The sequence below is a fragment of the Tenrec ecaudatus genome, chromosome 6 (assembly GCF_050624435.1).
Source record: "Tenrec ecaudatus isolate mTenEca1 chromosome 6, mTenEca1.hap1, whole genome shotgun sequence".
Lineage (NCBI taxonomy): Eukaryota > Metazoa > Chordata > Mammalia > Afrosoricida > Tenrecidae > Tenrec > Tenrec ecaudatus.
Genome location: NC_134535.1, coordinates 169,612,228 through 169,626,574, shown reverse-complemented (window position 1 = coordinate 169,626,574; position 14,347 = coordinate 169,612,228). Strand labels below are relative to the sequence as shown.

Genomic DNA, 14,347 nt, shown 5'->3' with positions numbered 1-14,347 from the left:
AAAGTCCTTTTCCATTCCAGAATCCTATCCAGGTCCTCAAGTTGCATTGAGTCATTCTGTTTACTGAGGCTCCCCTTGGCTGTGATGGTCTTTCAGATTTTCCTTATTTTGGATGACTATGACAGTCTTGAGACACCGCTAAATGGGCATTTGTTTATTTTTATCATAAGGGGTATTTGGGAAAAATAGCCTGGGTAAAAGGCTATTTTCAACTACTACATCAACAGTGCACATGATGATCGCTGTTGGTCACCTTGATCCTGACGGTCGGGGTTTCCATGGGAAACCTACGTGTGCTTCTCCATCCCCACGTGGTACTAGAATGGCTGGGGATGGGCAAGAAGTCCTATGCTCAATTCACAAAATTCCTGTCTCCTTTCAGGGGAGGTATCTATGTTGTAAAATTATTTAGAGTTCTTTTGCATTGGGAGAGTGGCCTTTCCTATTCCTATTGTTTATGCGATCATTTATTTATATCAGCACGGACTCTGGGGTATTTTTGTTTGTTTTACTTTGTGTTATCATCTAGCATTATTTGTTTCTCAAAATTACTGTAGCTTGAATGTTAGAACATTGTAAGGCATTTATAGATTTTCAAACGACTGTAAGAACTTCAAAATGACTAGCATACCCAGTGGCTGTGAGTCCTTAAGGTTCAACCAGGTTCTTGGGGAAATGCTTTACTTCAGATCACAGATGAAATGGTATTCAGCTGGTCTGTAACAATTCCTCGGATGGGCAGCAAAGGCCAGGGGAAAGAAGACTAGGGACAGAAGGACGCGCTGTGCAGTAAAATATTTTAAGAAACCAGGGAAAGAGAAAGAACTATCCAGCTGGCCCCAGCCATGGACACAACTGTGAGAAATACTGAAACTATTTAAACAAGGAAGAAAACCATGCAAAAGAAAGATCCACTGAAATAAAGAAAATCCAAACCTTTTAAAGCAAACCTATAGATGGCTTCACACGCTTTAGCCAAAATCTCTTCTTCTGGAGACTTAAGCATTAACACCACAGTGGCTGCTTTTTTGCTTTCAATCGTTAATGGGTCAAACTGAAATGCAAAGAGAAAAATAGGCAGCTTGTGTGAGCTTTAAAAATCCCATTAAAAACAGTGTCTCGACACTTAAAGAGGAGATAATCTTACAAAGAAGATGTGGTCAAGGTCTGCTAAGAGCGTGTAAAACTTACACTTAAAACTCAAAACAAGCACAGATTTTAAAAATATCATACATCGCTGATAGACAATTTTCAACACTCTTTCCACTATAGCACCCTATCAATACTTCCCCAACTATATCCCAGGCATTCCAAGGAATCCCAAGGAGCTCCTAGGGTATAGTGGAAAGAGCAAAGGTTTTTGGACCCCAGCAGATCTAGTCTGTCGATGTAGATGAGTAGCGTGAAACCTGGATTTAAGCCCCTAGAAGTTGAATTTCGCATCCTCACAATGGGGGTAACGGCACCAGTCTCGGCGCATTGAGGGGCAGAGCAGAGATGAGCATTGAGGAGCAGAGCAGAGATGAGCATTGAGGTGCAGAGCAGAGATGAGCATTGAGGAGCAGAGCAGAGGTGAGCATTGAGGAGCAGAGCAGAGGTGAGCATTGAGGAGCAGAGCAGAGATGAGCATTGAGGAGCAGAGCAGAGATCCCACGTGTCAAACACTTAGCACCTGGCCAAGTCCAAAGTAGATGTTCACTCAACAATACGCGGTGATTCTTATGCAAGAACTCAAGTACTTGTACATACTGGGTACCCCGGCAGCTTCTCTAATTAGAGTCTACTTTCCAACCACTGGGCATTTTCTGGGAATGAAAGGGCTATATATTAGAAACAGTTACAAGGCAGTACGACGCCGGATCCAGCAAAGAGCCACACTAGACAGAATATGGAAGGGGAGGAGCGGTGCTACAGTGTCACAAGAAGACGGGAGAGTTGTCCTGCGTTGTTCCGCGAGCCCTGGGGGATTGGAGGATAGCTCAACTATAAATACTTAAACCTATAATGTTGGAAGCTTTCTTAGGAAAAGGAGAAAACAAACCATTACACGATTCTTCCCTTTCCTGAGACTGGTGGAGCAGGGCGTTCTGTCTCTAGTCAGAGTGAAATAAGAGCATCTCTAATGTCACCGCGTCATCTGGTTCTTTGTGCAGCCCTTTGGTGGTGGTAGCCAGATGCTTTTATGTCAACTTAGCACAGCAGGCTCTAGGAGTGGGGCCAAACCTGTCAATCAAGTGGTAGTTTGACACCTCCTTAAGGATGTGGCCTTTTGTATGACAGTGACAGATGACTCTGAGAACCGCCTCTCTTTCTCTCTCTCTGCCACTTCCTCTTCCTTCTTACTGGGACTCTGTGTCTGCCTCCAAGGATGGCCTCACGTGGGGAACCAACCTTGAGCACCCCTGGCCCCTGCCCTACTGCCACTGGCTTTTGGACCCACGTGACCCTATTCCCAGTGGCCTGTGAACTTCGGCTTCCAAGTTCACTCTTCGGCAGCACCGGCACATGGCTATGTGAGTCTGAAAAGGGACTTGAGTTGGATGGGGCGGAGATGCCTCCTTGATACATCATTACTTCCTTCTTGATAGAGAGTTCTTGCAGACCCAAGGATGAGTGGCACCGGATTTGTTTCTCTGGGCAACCCGGCCTCACACTCCCTTCCTATGAGAACATCCATCCATGACTGTGAGGGTGAGAATGCTGGGTGCAGGGGCCTGCTTTTGTGAAGAGCCCTGGTCTTAGAAGTGCTCTGACCCAGTTCTACTCTCCTACGGGAGCCCTGGTGGGACAGTGGGCTATGCACTGGGCTGCTGCGAGGTCGGTGGTTCAAATCCACCTGTCACTCCACAGGAGAAACATGAGGCTGCCTGCTGCCTGCTCTAGTAAAGGTGTGCACCTTTCCTAGAGGAAACAGAACCCATTTCAAGTCTCTCTATCCCTCAACACACCCGACCTTACTGGATTTCTTCATTGCTCTAATTGCCAGCTAATTTAGCTTGTCAAATTGGCCTGGATATGACACCATCGCCACAGGAGGATGACACTTCTCAGAGGGACAGAGTCCTTCGGCATCCACGGAGGCAAAGGCCACAGAGAACACCATCTAACCTTTCCTTGGTGGCTTAAAAGTACACCGCAGCCTTTAGGCAGGCTCTCAGTCTTTCTCTGAGATAACAGGGGCATGGGGCGTGAGGAGCTGGCTGCGAGAGTCAAAACCGTGAGTGCTCCATGTGAAGTGCTCTTAGAGGAGGAGAATGACCTGCGTTTGGGCAGAGGGTGGGGACAGCTGGCATGACGTTTGTCTCCCCACCCCCACCCACCCCACCCCACCCAGCCTACAGCGCGGGAGTCGTTTCTCCTTGGGGAAAAGCTGAGCCTAAAATGACAGCTATAACCAAAGGACACCTGATGAAATATATCCTACTGTCCCGTAATTACATATCTTAGCTGCCTACCTTCCTCCATGGGGCAGTCACAGTCACCAGCAAGCTTATTGTGAAATGATAATTCCACGCTCTCTACAGAGAAATAGATGGGCCAAAATGGTTGCCAACGTAGAAGGAGAGAAAGGGGAAGCGTTTTTTTGGCTACACTTTGACTTTGAAGCCCCTGCGTTTAGAGCGCTCACTGACAATAAGGGAAAGCGGGCCTGCACTGGCGTTGTCCAACAGAATTGTCCGTCAGGATAAAAGTGTTCTGCAGTCCCCTCTGGCCATCATGCCACCACCGTCGACGCGTCGATTCCAGAGCACGTGAACATGGAGTAGGCCTGCACCACGAGTTAACCAAGGCTGTCCATCTTGACAGGGGCAGACAGCCTCGTCTCTCTCGTCAAACCGCGGGCCTTTCAGGTGGCAAGGGAGCACTTAACCACTGCGCCACTAGGGCTCCTGAAAGGCCACGGAGGAGCTAGACTTTTAAAATTATATTTCAATTCAGAATGCAGATCGCCACCTTGGTCTAGCGTCTACTACGCCTGCACTAGACAGCACAGATCTAACAGTCTGACATTGAACTTGGGGGAAAGAGCTAAATCGTCGCCGGAGCGGGATTGGGAAGCGGTGGCTGGCTGCCCAGCGTGGATGCAGACTCATCGTGACCCCCCCGTGACAACACCGAGCCACACACAGCATTGGTCAGTCCGTTGTCCTCCGGGAAGAGTCTGCCACACTTGTTCTCCCTTCAAGCCACAGGTGAGTCCGAACTTCCACCTCTGCCTAGCAGCTGAGCGCTTAACCACAGCATCCCAAGGGCTTCTTGCAGGGGTCCCCAAGTGCTCATGAAGGCATTGTGTGAGTTTTTAAACTTAGAAGGTGGTTGCCTACCAGGGGTTCTAGATCATAAGAATCATAAGACAGATGAAATGGGAGGAAAGAGCTTGCACTACTGTGATATGAACCCACCGTGGAGAACACAGACCAGCTGCCATCAAGCCCGCTCCGCCTCATAGTGACCGCACAGGACAGAACGGCCCCTCACGGGAGCAGACGGCCTTGTCTTTCTCCCTCGGAACCGCTGGTGGTTTCGAACTGCTGCTTTGGCTGATAACAGCCTAATGCCTAACCCCCTGTGCCACCAAGGCTTCATGGAAAAAGACATAGCTATCAGTCAAACTCTCAAAAGTCAAGGTTCATAGCCACAGTGGTCTTAACGTTACCTGAGAGCCTGAATCGAAGGAGTGAAATTGTAGAGCAGAATTAGTAATTGCACAATTATTTATACTTATGTATGTATTAATTAATGAGAATTAACTATGAAAATTATAAATAATGAGAATAAATAATGAGAATAGTTATGAGAAAAACAAAACAAGGATTTTTTAAGTTGTTTTAATCACACCAAGAAACACTTCTATTGATGCTCCTGTTCCTCATTTAAACAAGCAGGTGAAAGATGAATAAAAGTTAAGCTCTTTGGAAATAATGTTATTAGGAAATACTGTAAGATTCATATGACCATTAGTTGACACACACACAAAGTCTAGGTTCTTAAGGACTTAAGTGCCCCTTGTTTAAATCTTGTTTCCTCTTTTTAATTTGTACAACAAACCTTTCATAGACCTTGAAGATGCATTCTTCAGAACAAGTTAATAACTCTAAATTATAATATCTCAAAGTATTGGAATTTACTAGATATAAGAGGGTGAATATTGAATACTTCTCTGTTGGTTTTTATTAAAGCAAAAGTCAGAAATAGAGTAAGAGCAGAAGAATCTTTGGGAAAATGCAGATGGGAGACAGAGCTCAAGAGTCAGAGACTGCTGGTCACTATTACTCATGTTTTTGGCTGTTGTGAATTGAAAAAGCAAGAGCTAAATTTCTGTTAATGCAAGGACTGGGATTTTCTCTTAAGCCCTTAATTTCCCTCCTCCCAACACACACACAAGCTTTAGAACAAAGGATAGCAAACCTTTATAAAATGACAAGATGCGTATTAAACCAAGAAACAACAGCGCTCTCATTTATGATGTAGTGGATACCCACTGGAATGCTAACTGTGGAGTCAGCAGTTCGAAACCGCAAGCTGCCCTGTGAGAGAAAGTCCAGGCTCCTTACTTCCATAAAGGGTCACAGTCTTGGAAACCTACACAGGAAGTTCTAAGCTTCCCCATAGGGTCACTATGAGTAAGAACCGAATGGAAGGTATGAGTTTTCTTTTTCGGGTTTTTAATTTACCATACCTTATGCAAGTAAGGTACACATCATATGTTTTCTCAGAGACTGAGGGACCCCCAACTATGTGCACAAAATGCTTTGTATGCATGTACTTGCCATTTATGCCAGCAGGTAACATGACCAAAATGTGGTGGTTTTCATCAAAATGCACTTGCCTCCCAGTACTGGGTTCAGAAGCTCACTGTCTGCTAATATGATGCCAATTGGGTGATATGACAGCACAGAAGGAGGGCAAGGCAAACCTAGGGCGCAGTGAAAAATTGGATTCTGGAACAGTGGTTCTCAACCTGTGGGTCGCGACCCCTTTTCGCAGGGGTCACCTAAGACCATCGGAAAACACCTATTTCTGATGGTCTTAGGAACCCAGATACTGCTCCTCTATCTGTCTCCTGGCGGGTCCGCCCACAAGCAGATATGCTGATCTGGTGAGAAAGAAGCTATTCTCAACCTTCGCACTGACATTGGTGTTTTATGCAGACTGCTGCACAATGTAGCAATGTAGTTTACTGTTGTTACAATGTAGTTTACAGTTCCCATGCTACACCATGTTTCAAGACAAAATTTCATTGATTTGTCATTATAAATAAATATTTCACAATATACAACTACACATTGTTTTGTGATGAATCACTAGGCTTTCTTATGTACAATTTGTAATAATGAAAATACATCCTGCCTATCAGATATTTACATGACAATTCTTAAGAGTAGCAAAAGGACAGTGATGAAGTAGCAAGGGAAATAATGTTATGGTTGGGGGTCACCACCACGTGAGGAACTGTATAAGAAGGTTGCAGCATTAGGAAGGTTGAGAACCCCTGCTCTAGAACATTTCGGAGTATGTTCAAAGGGCAGTGGCTGAAATAATGGCGGACCCAAACAGTTAACTTCTTATGTGTGGGAGACCAGAGAATCACCATGATAACAGATCTTCCTGAAGGAGTGTTAACAATGTATCAGGCACAGAGGACTTAGATACACGATTTCCTTTAACTTCCTCCCATGGGCAAATTCGTTGCTCAGAAGTTGTTTCTGAGTCAGACTGACCCTCTCTGTGCCAGAGTAGAACCTAAGGTTTTCAGTGGCTGGTTTTTCAGTGGTAGATCACCAGGCCTTTCTTCCAAGGCACCTTGGGTCAACTGGGCCCTCCATCCTCTTGGTTAACATTAATGATGTGTACCACCCAGGAACTTAAAAGACAGCAACCTAAATGAATTGACAATTACAATTCCCATGTAAGAGGTCAAGAGATACTGAAAGACTTGGCAAAATTTGGCAATTTGGCTAAAGTAATACAGTTTATGAAATAAATTCAGAGCTGAAATCAAGGTTACATTCTTGGCACCACTCTCCAAAGCTCCGAAGGAGAGAGCATCCTGTATTAAGCTCCTTTAGATTGTGAAATCTCGTACATCAATGAACGGTAATAATTTCTTTCTACTCTCATTTTTCTTGCTGGAAAAAAAATTCACGTAACATCTGTTTTAAAAATAAGTCCTGAAACAAACAAACAATATTGCAGAACACCCAACATTCAGAAATGCCTTAGCGGTCAGAGAGAGAAATATGACGATGCTTCACAGGGAGACGTGTGGGCAGTGTGGTGGGCGAGATGCATTTCTGAAATACCGTATATGCTCATGTATACGCTGAGTTTTCAGCACATTTTAATGCCGTTTTTGTGGTAAAATTAGGTGCCTTGGCTGACATTCAGGTCGGCTTATACTAAAGTACGGTATTTGGGTTATTTAAAAAGATGACAAACCCAGACATCTGTCTCTACAGAAGTGGAAAGTAAGACTTCTGATACTCAAGTGCCCAGACTCCTCTTCAGACCAGGACATATCCCGTAGCGACAGCAAAGCAAGCGCTTGATGATCTTTAAGAACACCCATGGAACAAACCAGAAGTACTTATTAATTAACCGGGCTTATAAACATAGCATCCACATACCAGAAAAGCTAATAATTGTTCTCTAATTGTGGTAATCATGTCAAGACAATGCCGTAAATGTTTGTTTACATAATGTTAGATTTCTCTGACTAATCTTATCATTAGTCAGACTTTGGACTTCTGCCACCACGTCTTCATGTACATTCTGGTACGTGCCAAACTGTTTTAACGGTTTATTTTAAAGACTGGGTATTACAGTGCTGCTGGTATTCCAATCAGAAACTTACCACATCCTTGGGAGGAGGTTCCGCTTCTTTCTTAATTTTCTTACCCATCCTGGGGAAAGACACAGGACACAGTTGAGTGTGGTTACATACTACACGTGTTCAAATCTCCTAGTTACCTGTGTCCTGACGTGCAGGTTTTCATTTTCTTGAAACTTTCACTGATTCTAAAAGAAAATTTGGTCCAGGCAGAAATCACTACATGCGTACAAATATGTTACTCAGCCCTCTGTTTCAAATGGTAAAGGAACTTATTAAAGAGATTTTTGAAAATTGGTCCTGGTTGCCAGTTTGGAAAAGATGTGCACATATTAATGGTGTAACTTTTACTTACATAATAAGAAACAGGCTGCCAAGTTTACAGCTCCCGTAGGTAGGACTTAGGAGCTAAAAGCAAGTGAGTGCTGAGATTTATAAGACTAAGTACCCCAGAATGCAGAAATGTGTGTCTCTTTTTGTCACATTAATGAGTCCCAAGCATCTAGAACAGTATCTGGTGCACAGAAGACCTATGATATTTATAGAAATTATTAATTCCATTTTCCTGGCCATGCTGAATTTGAGGATGATCCTAATAATTTTCACTTAACACTTTTGCTAATTCTCTAGATAACAAAAATATCTCCAATATAATCCATAACTCAATAACAACAAAAAATTGGGGGGTGTATGGAGGGAGGTATTCTGGGATATAGGGGTTACTCATGGCAGGACCCTTTTCCATCTGCCTTCTTATGCCGTTTGTGTGGAAAAGAATCAAGTTTCCATTGAATACTATTTACAGTTGACATATATCACAAATTAGTACTAAGAATTTTCTAAGATGTTTGTTACCTGTTAGAATGACCCTAGAAATATTCTTCCTTTTCTTATGGGGTTATCTCTGGCAGTAGAGCAGTCTGAGGTGGTAAGTTCTAATCCCAAGGAACTCAAGAGAAATCTGAGGAGTAAAAAGAAATCCTTGGAGAAAATCTACAATGTCAGAGTTCGTTCAAACTGCACGTCCAGGCTTGAAAGCAGTCTCTGGCATTAGAGATGCGGACCAAAATTTATCACATCTGTTACAGAGCCACACATCCAAAGAAACTCCTTGGATGGGGTTCAGTTATGCTTCTAACTTTAGAAGCATAACTCTTTAAATCAAATGGTTTTTGTTGATATCTAATTGACATATTGCACACTTCAATAGTTCATTTATATTAAAAAGACTTGTACACTCATCACTACATCAATTCTAGAACTGATGGTCTCCCTTTCTGTACTTACGCTTAGCTCCCATTTTCCTCATCCTCCCTTTCCATGGCCCCAATAAACCATCAATCCAGTTAGCATCCCTAGACATTTTTATGTACTTGACAACATACAAAAAGCAAACTGAAAAACCCAACACAATGACCAAAAAAAAAATGGCCGGAGAAAAATCTCAATGGAAAAGAAAGAAAGCAAGAACTACTGTAAAGTAGAGCAAATTTGAAATGGGTCAAAAGGGAGATCAAATGATAAGAGTATTACACATTTTAACCTCACTACACCTGCCATAATCGATCTGCAATGCTCTCTGCCAGGCTGTTCACATCTCCGGGCTATGGTCAACGGAGGCTTAGTCCATATAGGGACCCTACAAATGGACTTAGGTCTCCCCTGTTGGCCATGGCCTTCCAAAAACCAGGTACTCAGAATTTAAGCTCTGATACCATTGCCTCCTTCAGATTTGGATTATTTATAATCCTTAGACCACGCAGGCTGGTGTGCTTCTTCTGGGTGGACTTACATGGCTGCTTGTGTTAAGACAGGTCTTTAAGACACCAGACACAATTCTTTCTGAGAGCTGGGCACCAACTGCTTTCTTCACCAAACTTTGCGACAGCACTCATATCTTGAGTGATCTTTTCGTGAGGGCAAGTATCAATCAAGGGCACGGCATAAGAACTAATTGTTCTGAGATTGGGGATAGAATTAAGTGCGAGCCCAAAATACATTCACAAAGACATATATATCTGGTCCACTTCAAATAACTCATTATCACATTATGATAGGGAACATTATCAGTCATCCCCTGGGGCATAGGGTAATTCTATTGATAATGTCATTAATTCATCCAGTGGTATAGAATGTAACATGCTGTTAAAAGGAAATTATACAAATATAGGCAGGCTCTGAACCCATGACATGAATTGTTGCAGATTTTGAATTTGTCTGGATTAAACTCTTCAGTGACTTGGCAGTATTGACACTGACAAGAGGGGCTGGTAATAGGGCAACATTTCCAATGACATATAGTCACAAAGGCCAAACGCTGCCTATCAGATTATTCTGTCATGGGAAAGGAAGGAGGGAATTCAGGAGTAAATATATGTATGGTGGTCCCAAGCCACCTTTCACTGGACACCCTCAAAACGAGGACTCTACACTAAAGTTCCTTAACCTCCAATTCCACAACCTTGGGGAGATAATCGTGTTTCTTGTCATACCAAGGAGTTTCCGTCTTAAGTCCAAGAACTACAGGTGAGTTTAAGGTAATGCCCAGGTCATGTTGTGGAGTCTCCACATCGAGTCCTTCTAGAACGGCCTATGAAGGATGTTGGGCACCTTGAAAGGACAGAGTCTTAAGTCCCAGTAGTTTATAGCACATGGCCTGAATCACAAAGGGGTAGACAGAAACTAGGTCAAAGGCGTCTAGTTAGGAACACAGTCTCCAGTTTACTTTCCCCTTGGGTTCTGCTTACAACCCAATATATGAGTATTATTAAGCATCTCTCTCCCCAACCCCAATGGGGGGTTGCTCCTCCCCATTTACCCGTCAGCAGAAATATAAATGCCTTCTCCTAAACCCACAAGGTCACCTCCCCTCATCTTGACTTGTCTCCCCCCAGTAAGATTCTCTTGTCAATCTTCCAGAAGAGTCTGTTGGTTTGAGGTGACCTTAGGACAATGTTGCACAGCAGCAAATAAAGTGTCTTCTCCCTTTCTCTGCTTCTTGAAGGAGTGACCCAGCTGAGGTTGTGTCTCCTCTGTTGAAGTCATTTTTAATATGTACATATAAGGGTGTAAAACACATACATTTTAAGATCTCTGAGGGCCTATAAAAATTTTGGGGGGCGGCCTATAAAATTTTACTCAATCACGCCATACTTTATACTATGTCCAGTATACTAAATTGCTAAAATGAATCCACTTCCCCATTCAATATCATTTCCATCTTCAAAAATTTTGAAACTTGCAAGCAAAATGATTCAGCAATTGGTTGCATCGCTAAAAAATTCTTGCAAAATGAGAAAATTGTTTTCAAGGGCACTGACATTGTTAACATTTACAAAAAACCATTTCATTTAATATTGATTTTCCCGTTTTCTTTTCATCCATTTTCCCCCAGCTTCTCATTTCTAACTTCTTTCATAGATGTTTAAAAAGCTCAGCAGACCCAAATCCTTGCCTGTAATGCTCCAGGCAGATACACAGAAACCTTTCTGTGCAAATGAGAATCGATCCTCTAATTAGGTCTCTAGGAAAAGAAAGTCCATTGTTCTTTGTAACCAATTCATTGCCATAGAAGCCTTTTAAAGAGAATTTCTTATGAGAGCTATTCCAGAAGCTATGAAATTATACTCATACAAAATGGTTTTAAGGCATCCGATTTTTGCTCAGGAACTTATTTTCCTATTTCAAGGTAGTGTTTTTGAGCATTGGTGTAAAGAGTGGGACAGAAGCTAGACTAACTGAACCTGACAATGTTCCAAGGAATGGTCCGGCCGCACCTAGGCAATACTGCGAAACAGGAAGGGTGCGTGCTTCTTTTACTTCCCCAGGTACCACAGGGCATGGGGCAGAGCATATGTAAGTGGCCGTGACCCAGGGGAAGTAAGTCTCAGAGAAGACCTGCAGGTGAAAAGCAGCCAAGCAACCAAAACCAACTACAAACAGACGATTTCACTCAGAACCAACTTAATACAAGTTCGTTATTGTTACCTACTGATAGGTGGGCCTCGCCCTCATGGCAACCCCCATACACAACCAGAGGGCACCCATGGGATTCGTAGGATTTTCTACTGGCTGATTTTTCAGAAGTCCATCACCAGGCTTTTCTTCCTAGCCCGTGCCAGTCTGGAAACTCAACTAACACCTGTTCAACACCCTATCCCCACCACCCCTCCTTGCGAGAAAGATGAAGCTTTTTAATTCCGGTACAGTTACAGTCTCAGAAACCCACAGGGGTCGTTCTGCTCTGTCCTCTAGCGACAGTTTCACTTGGAGTCAGAATCGATTCGACGGCAGTGACTTTGAGTATCCTATCCCTCAAAAAACGCAAGGCTTACTGTGTTCTTAAATTCCGAATGGACATGTTTCGTGAGATTTGCCTCTTCTACCGCCTAGCTAGCCAATGATGCCCAAAGGATCAGCCGATCGTGCCCTCTAAAATACTATTTTAAAATCCATGATTTATCTTAATTGCTGACCATTTGTCCCCTTTGTTCCAGAATACAGGCCAGCCTGAGATGAACACGTTGGACATCACCTTTCCATCCACATGGCTGCTGTTTTATGAAGATAAATCCCTAAAGAGAAACCACTGGCTGAAATGGTATGAACTTTAAAGGGGGTGGGGGGGGGGGGGGGAGAAAAGGCCTTTAAGAATTTTCTTGATGATTACAGAGAAGCTACATTATATTATTCTGCACGATTTTCCGGTTATTCGTATTCGTTCTGTGTACGCTCAGCGCGGGATGGTCGTTTCAAATGGTTTTCTTCGGAGAATGTATGGCTCTCCAGTCCCCGGGGGGATCCCTTTGATCATGCTACAGGGCATTACCTGGGATGTTCTCGAAACCCTAACAATGCCCATGCGTCACTATAGGGGCTGGGCAGGGACTGCAAAACTCCTCCCAAAGTGCTCCTTCGGGGCCTGTGCAGTCCCCACCCGTGCCCTGCCTTCTCCTTCAAGTTTTGCCTGGGGCTCAACCCCGAGCGGGGAAGCAGCTTAGCAGCGGGATTGGCCTTACCTGTTGGGGCTCCAGGCGCCTGGCTTCCCCCACGGCTCCGCAGTCTACTGTTGACCCTGGTTACTAGGAGACGCTTCCCCCTCAACCCTCCCGACCCCCCCCCCCCCCCCCCGCCCCCAAGCTGGTCACCGGAGCGCGCAGCCCGACCAGGTGCCCATTGGCCAGACGGGCTTACTTTTTCTATAGGCTGGACCCGAATTAACGCTTCTCTTCTCTCGGTTGCCTGAGAGCTGCGCTTGGGGCAGCCCCAAAACCGAGACTCCTCCTACTTGTGCACCAGAACCGGCAGCGGTGTGTCCCTGGTATTTCAGTTAACAGCAGGGCCACCCAGAGTGGTTTCTGCCTGGCTTGCAGGCTAAAACAGTGGGAAGAATTGGTGTGATCTCTCTGACCCCGAAGCCCCTGAGCATTAGCAGCAGAATAGCGACATGTGCCCGAAAAGGGCATTGAGCTTGGTTAAAGTACGGGCCCGCAGGAAAAGAGAAGATCTTGAGGCGGAGAGATGGAAATGCTCGTGCAGTGCTGTTAGGACCGCAGAGTTGTACAACCACTATAGAAATTAATATGGTGCTTCCTTAAACAAATGCAAATGGAAATAGCTTTTGTGATCCTGCAATCTCTCCACTTGGTTTATCACCTGAAGAAATAAAGAGCAAAGCACAGACATGCGCACACTCGTGTTGATTGCAGCAATTTCTATAGTCGCACAAATCTTAGAAAGATCAAAAGCCCCATCTACAGAGGAATGGAGAAACAAACTCTGATGCATGCACACAATAGAATATGACACAACCCTAGAAAGCAATGATTCATCGGTCAGACATCTCATGGCATGGACACAATTGAAAGACATGATGCTTGGCAAAGTTACTTAATCTCATAAAGATAAATATATATATGTATATATATACAGATCAATATTTTGTGTCACCATGATTTTAAGGGAAGAAAGAAAAATAAAAATGGTTTTCGTGCCAAAGGAAAAGATTTAAAAGTCTACAACAAGGCCAGGGCTGTGGGGAGAGGGGAGGGCGTGGACAAGAAGGTGAGGAGGAAGGGTGAGTGGGTGAAGAAATTAAAAAAGAGGAAGAGACTCTACAAGGTGGATTGACACCGTGGTTTGTGGCAACAATACACTCAAACATAACAACATTTGTGAGGATGACACGGGTCCTGACGATGCTTCACTCTGTTGCCCACTGTGAGTCAGAGCTACAGCAACAACTGATGAGTTCAGTTTCTTCATTTCTTTCCGTGTATCACAGAGAGATTCACCTTCCAGAATGTATAGCTCTAGGTACCTTCCTACGCAAACACATACAAAACACAACACACACACACACACACAAGCAGTGGCTTCCTAAAACAAAGTATAAAGTCATTAGCCTACTATTCCAGGATGTCTGCTTCATCTCTTGTCTGTCTGTGCTGCCTTATTTTCCATTTCTCTCCCTACAACTGAGCCTCATCCTAAGCGGAGTATTTACAGTTCCCTGCA

General features: G+C 44.0%; 1 protein-coding gene across 2 annotated transcripts in view; it reads right to left on the bottom strand.

The window, feature by feature from the left end:
• ARMC3 (armadillo repeat containing 3) overlaps positions 1–7,903 on the bottom strand; it is a 109,291-nt gene extending 101,388 nt beyond the window's left edge. For both annotated transcript variants that reach the window (XM_075553191.1, XM_075553192.1), the window contains exons 1-2: positions 7,856–7,903; positions 937–1,054 (exon numbers count right to left, since the gene is read on the bottom strand). In XM_075553191.1, coding sequence (XP_075409306.1) covers positions 937–1,054; positions 7,856–7,903 — 166 coding nt within the window. The remainder of the gene's footprint in view (positions 1–936; positions 1,055–7,855) is intronic.
• Between the last annotated feature and the right edge of the window lie 6,444 nt (positions 7,904–14,347).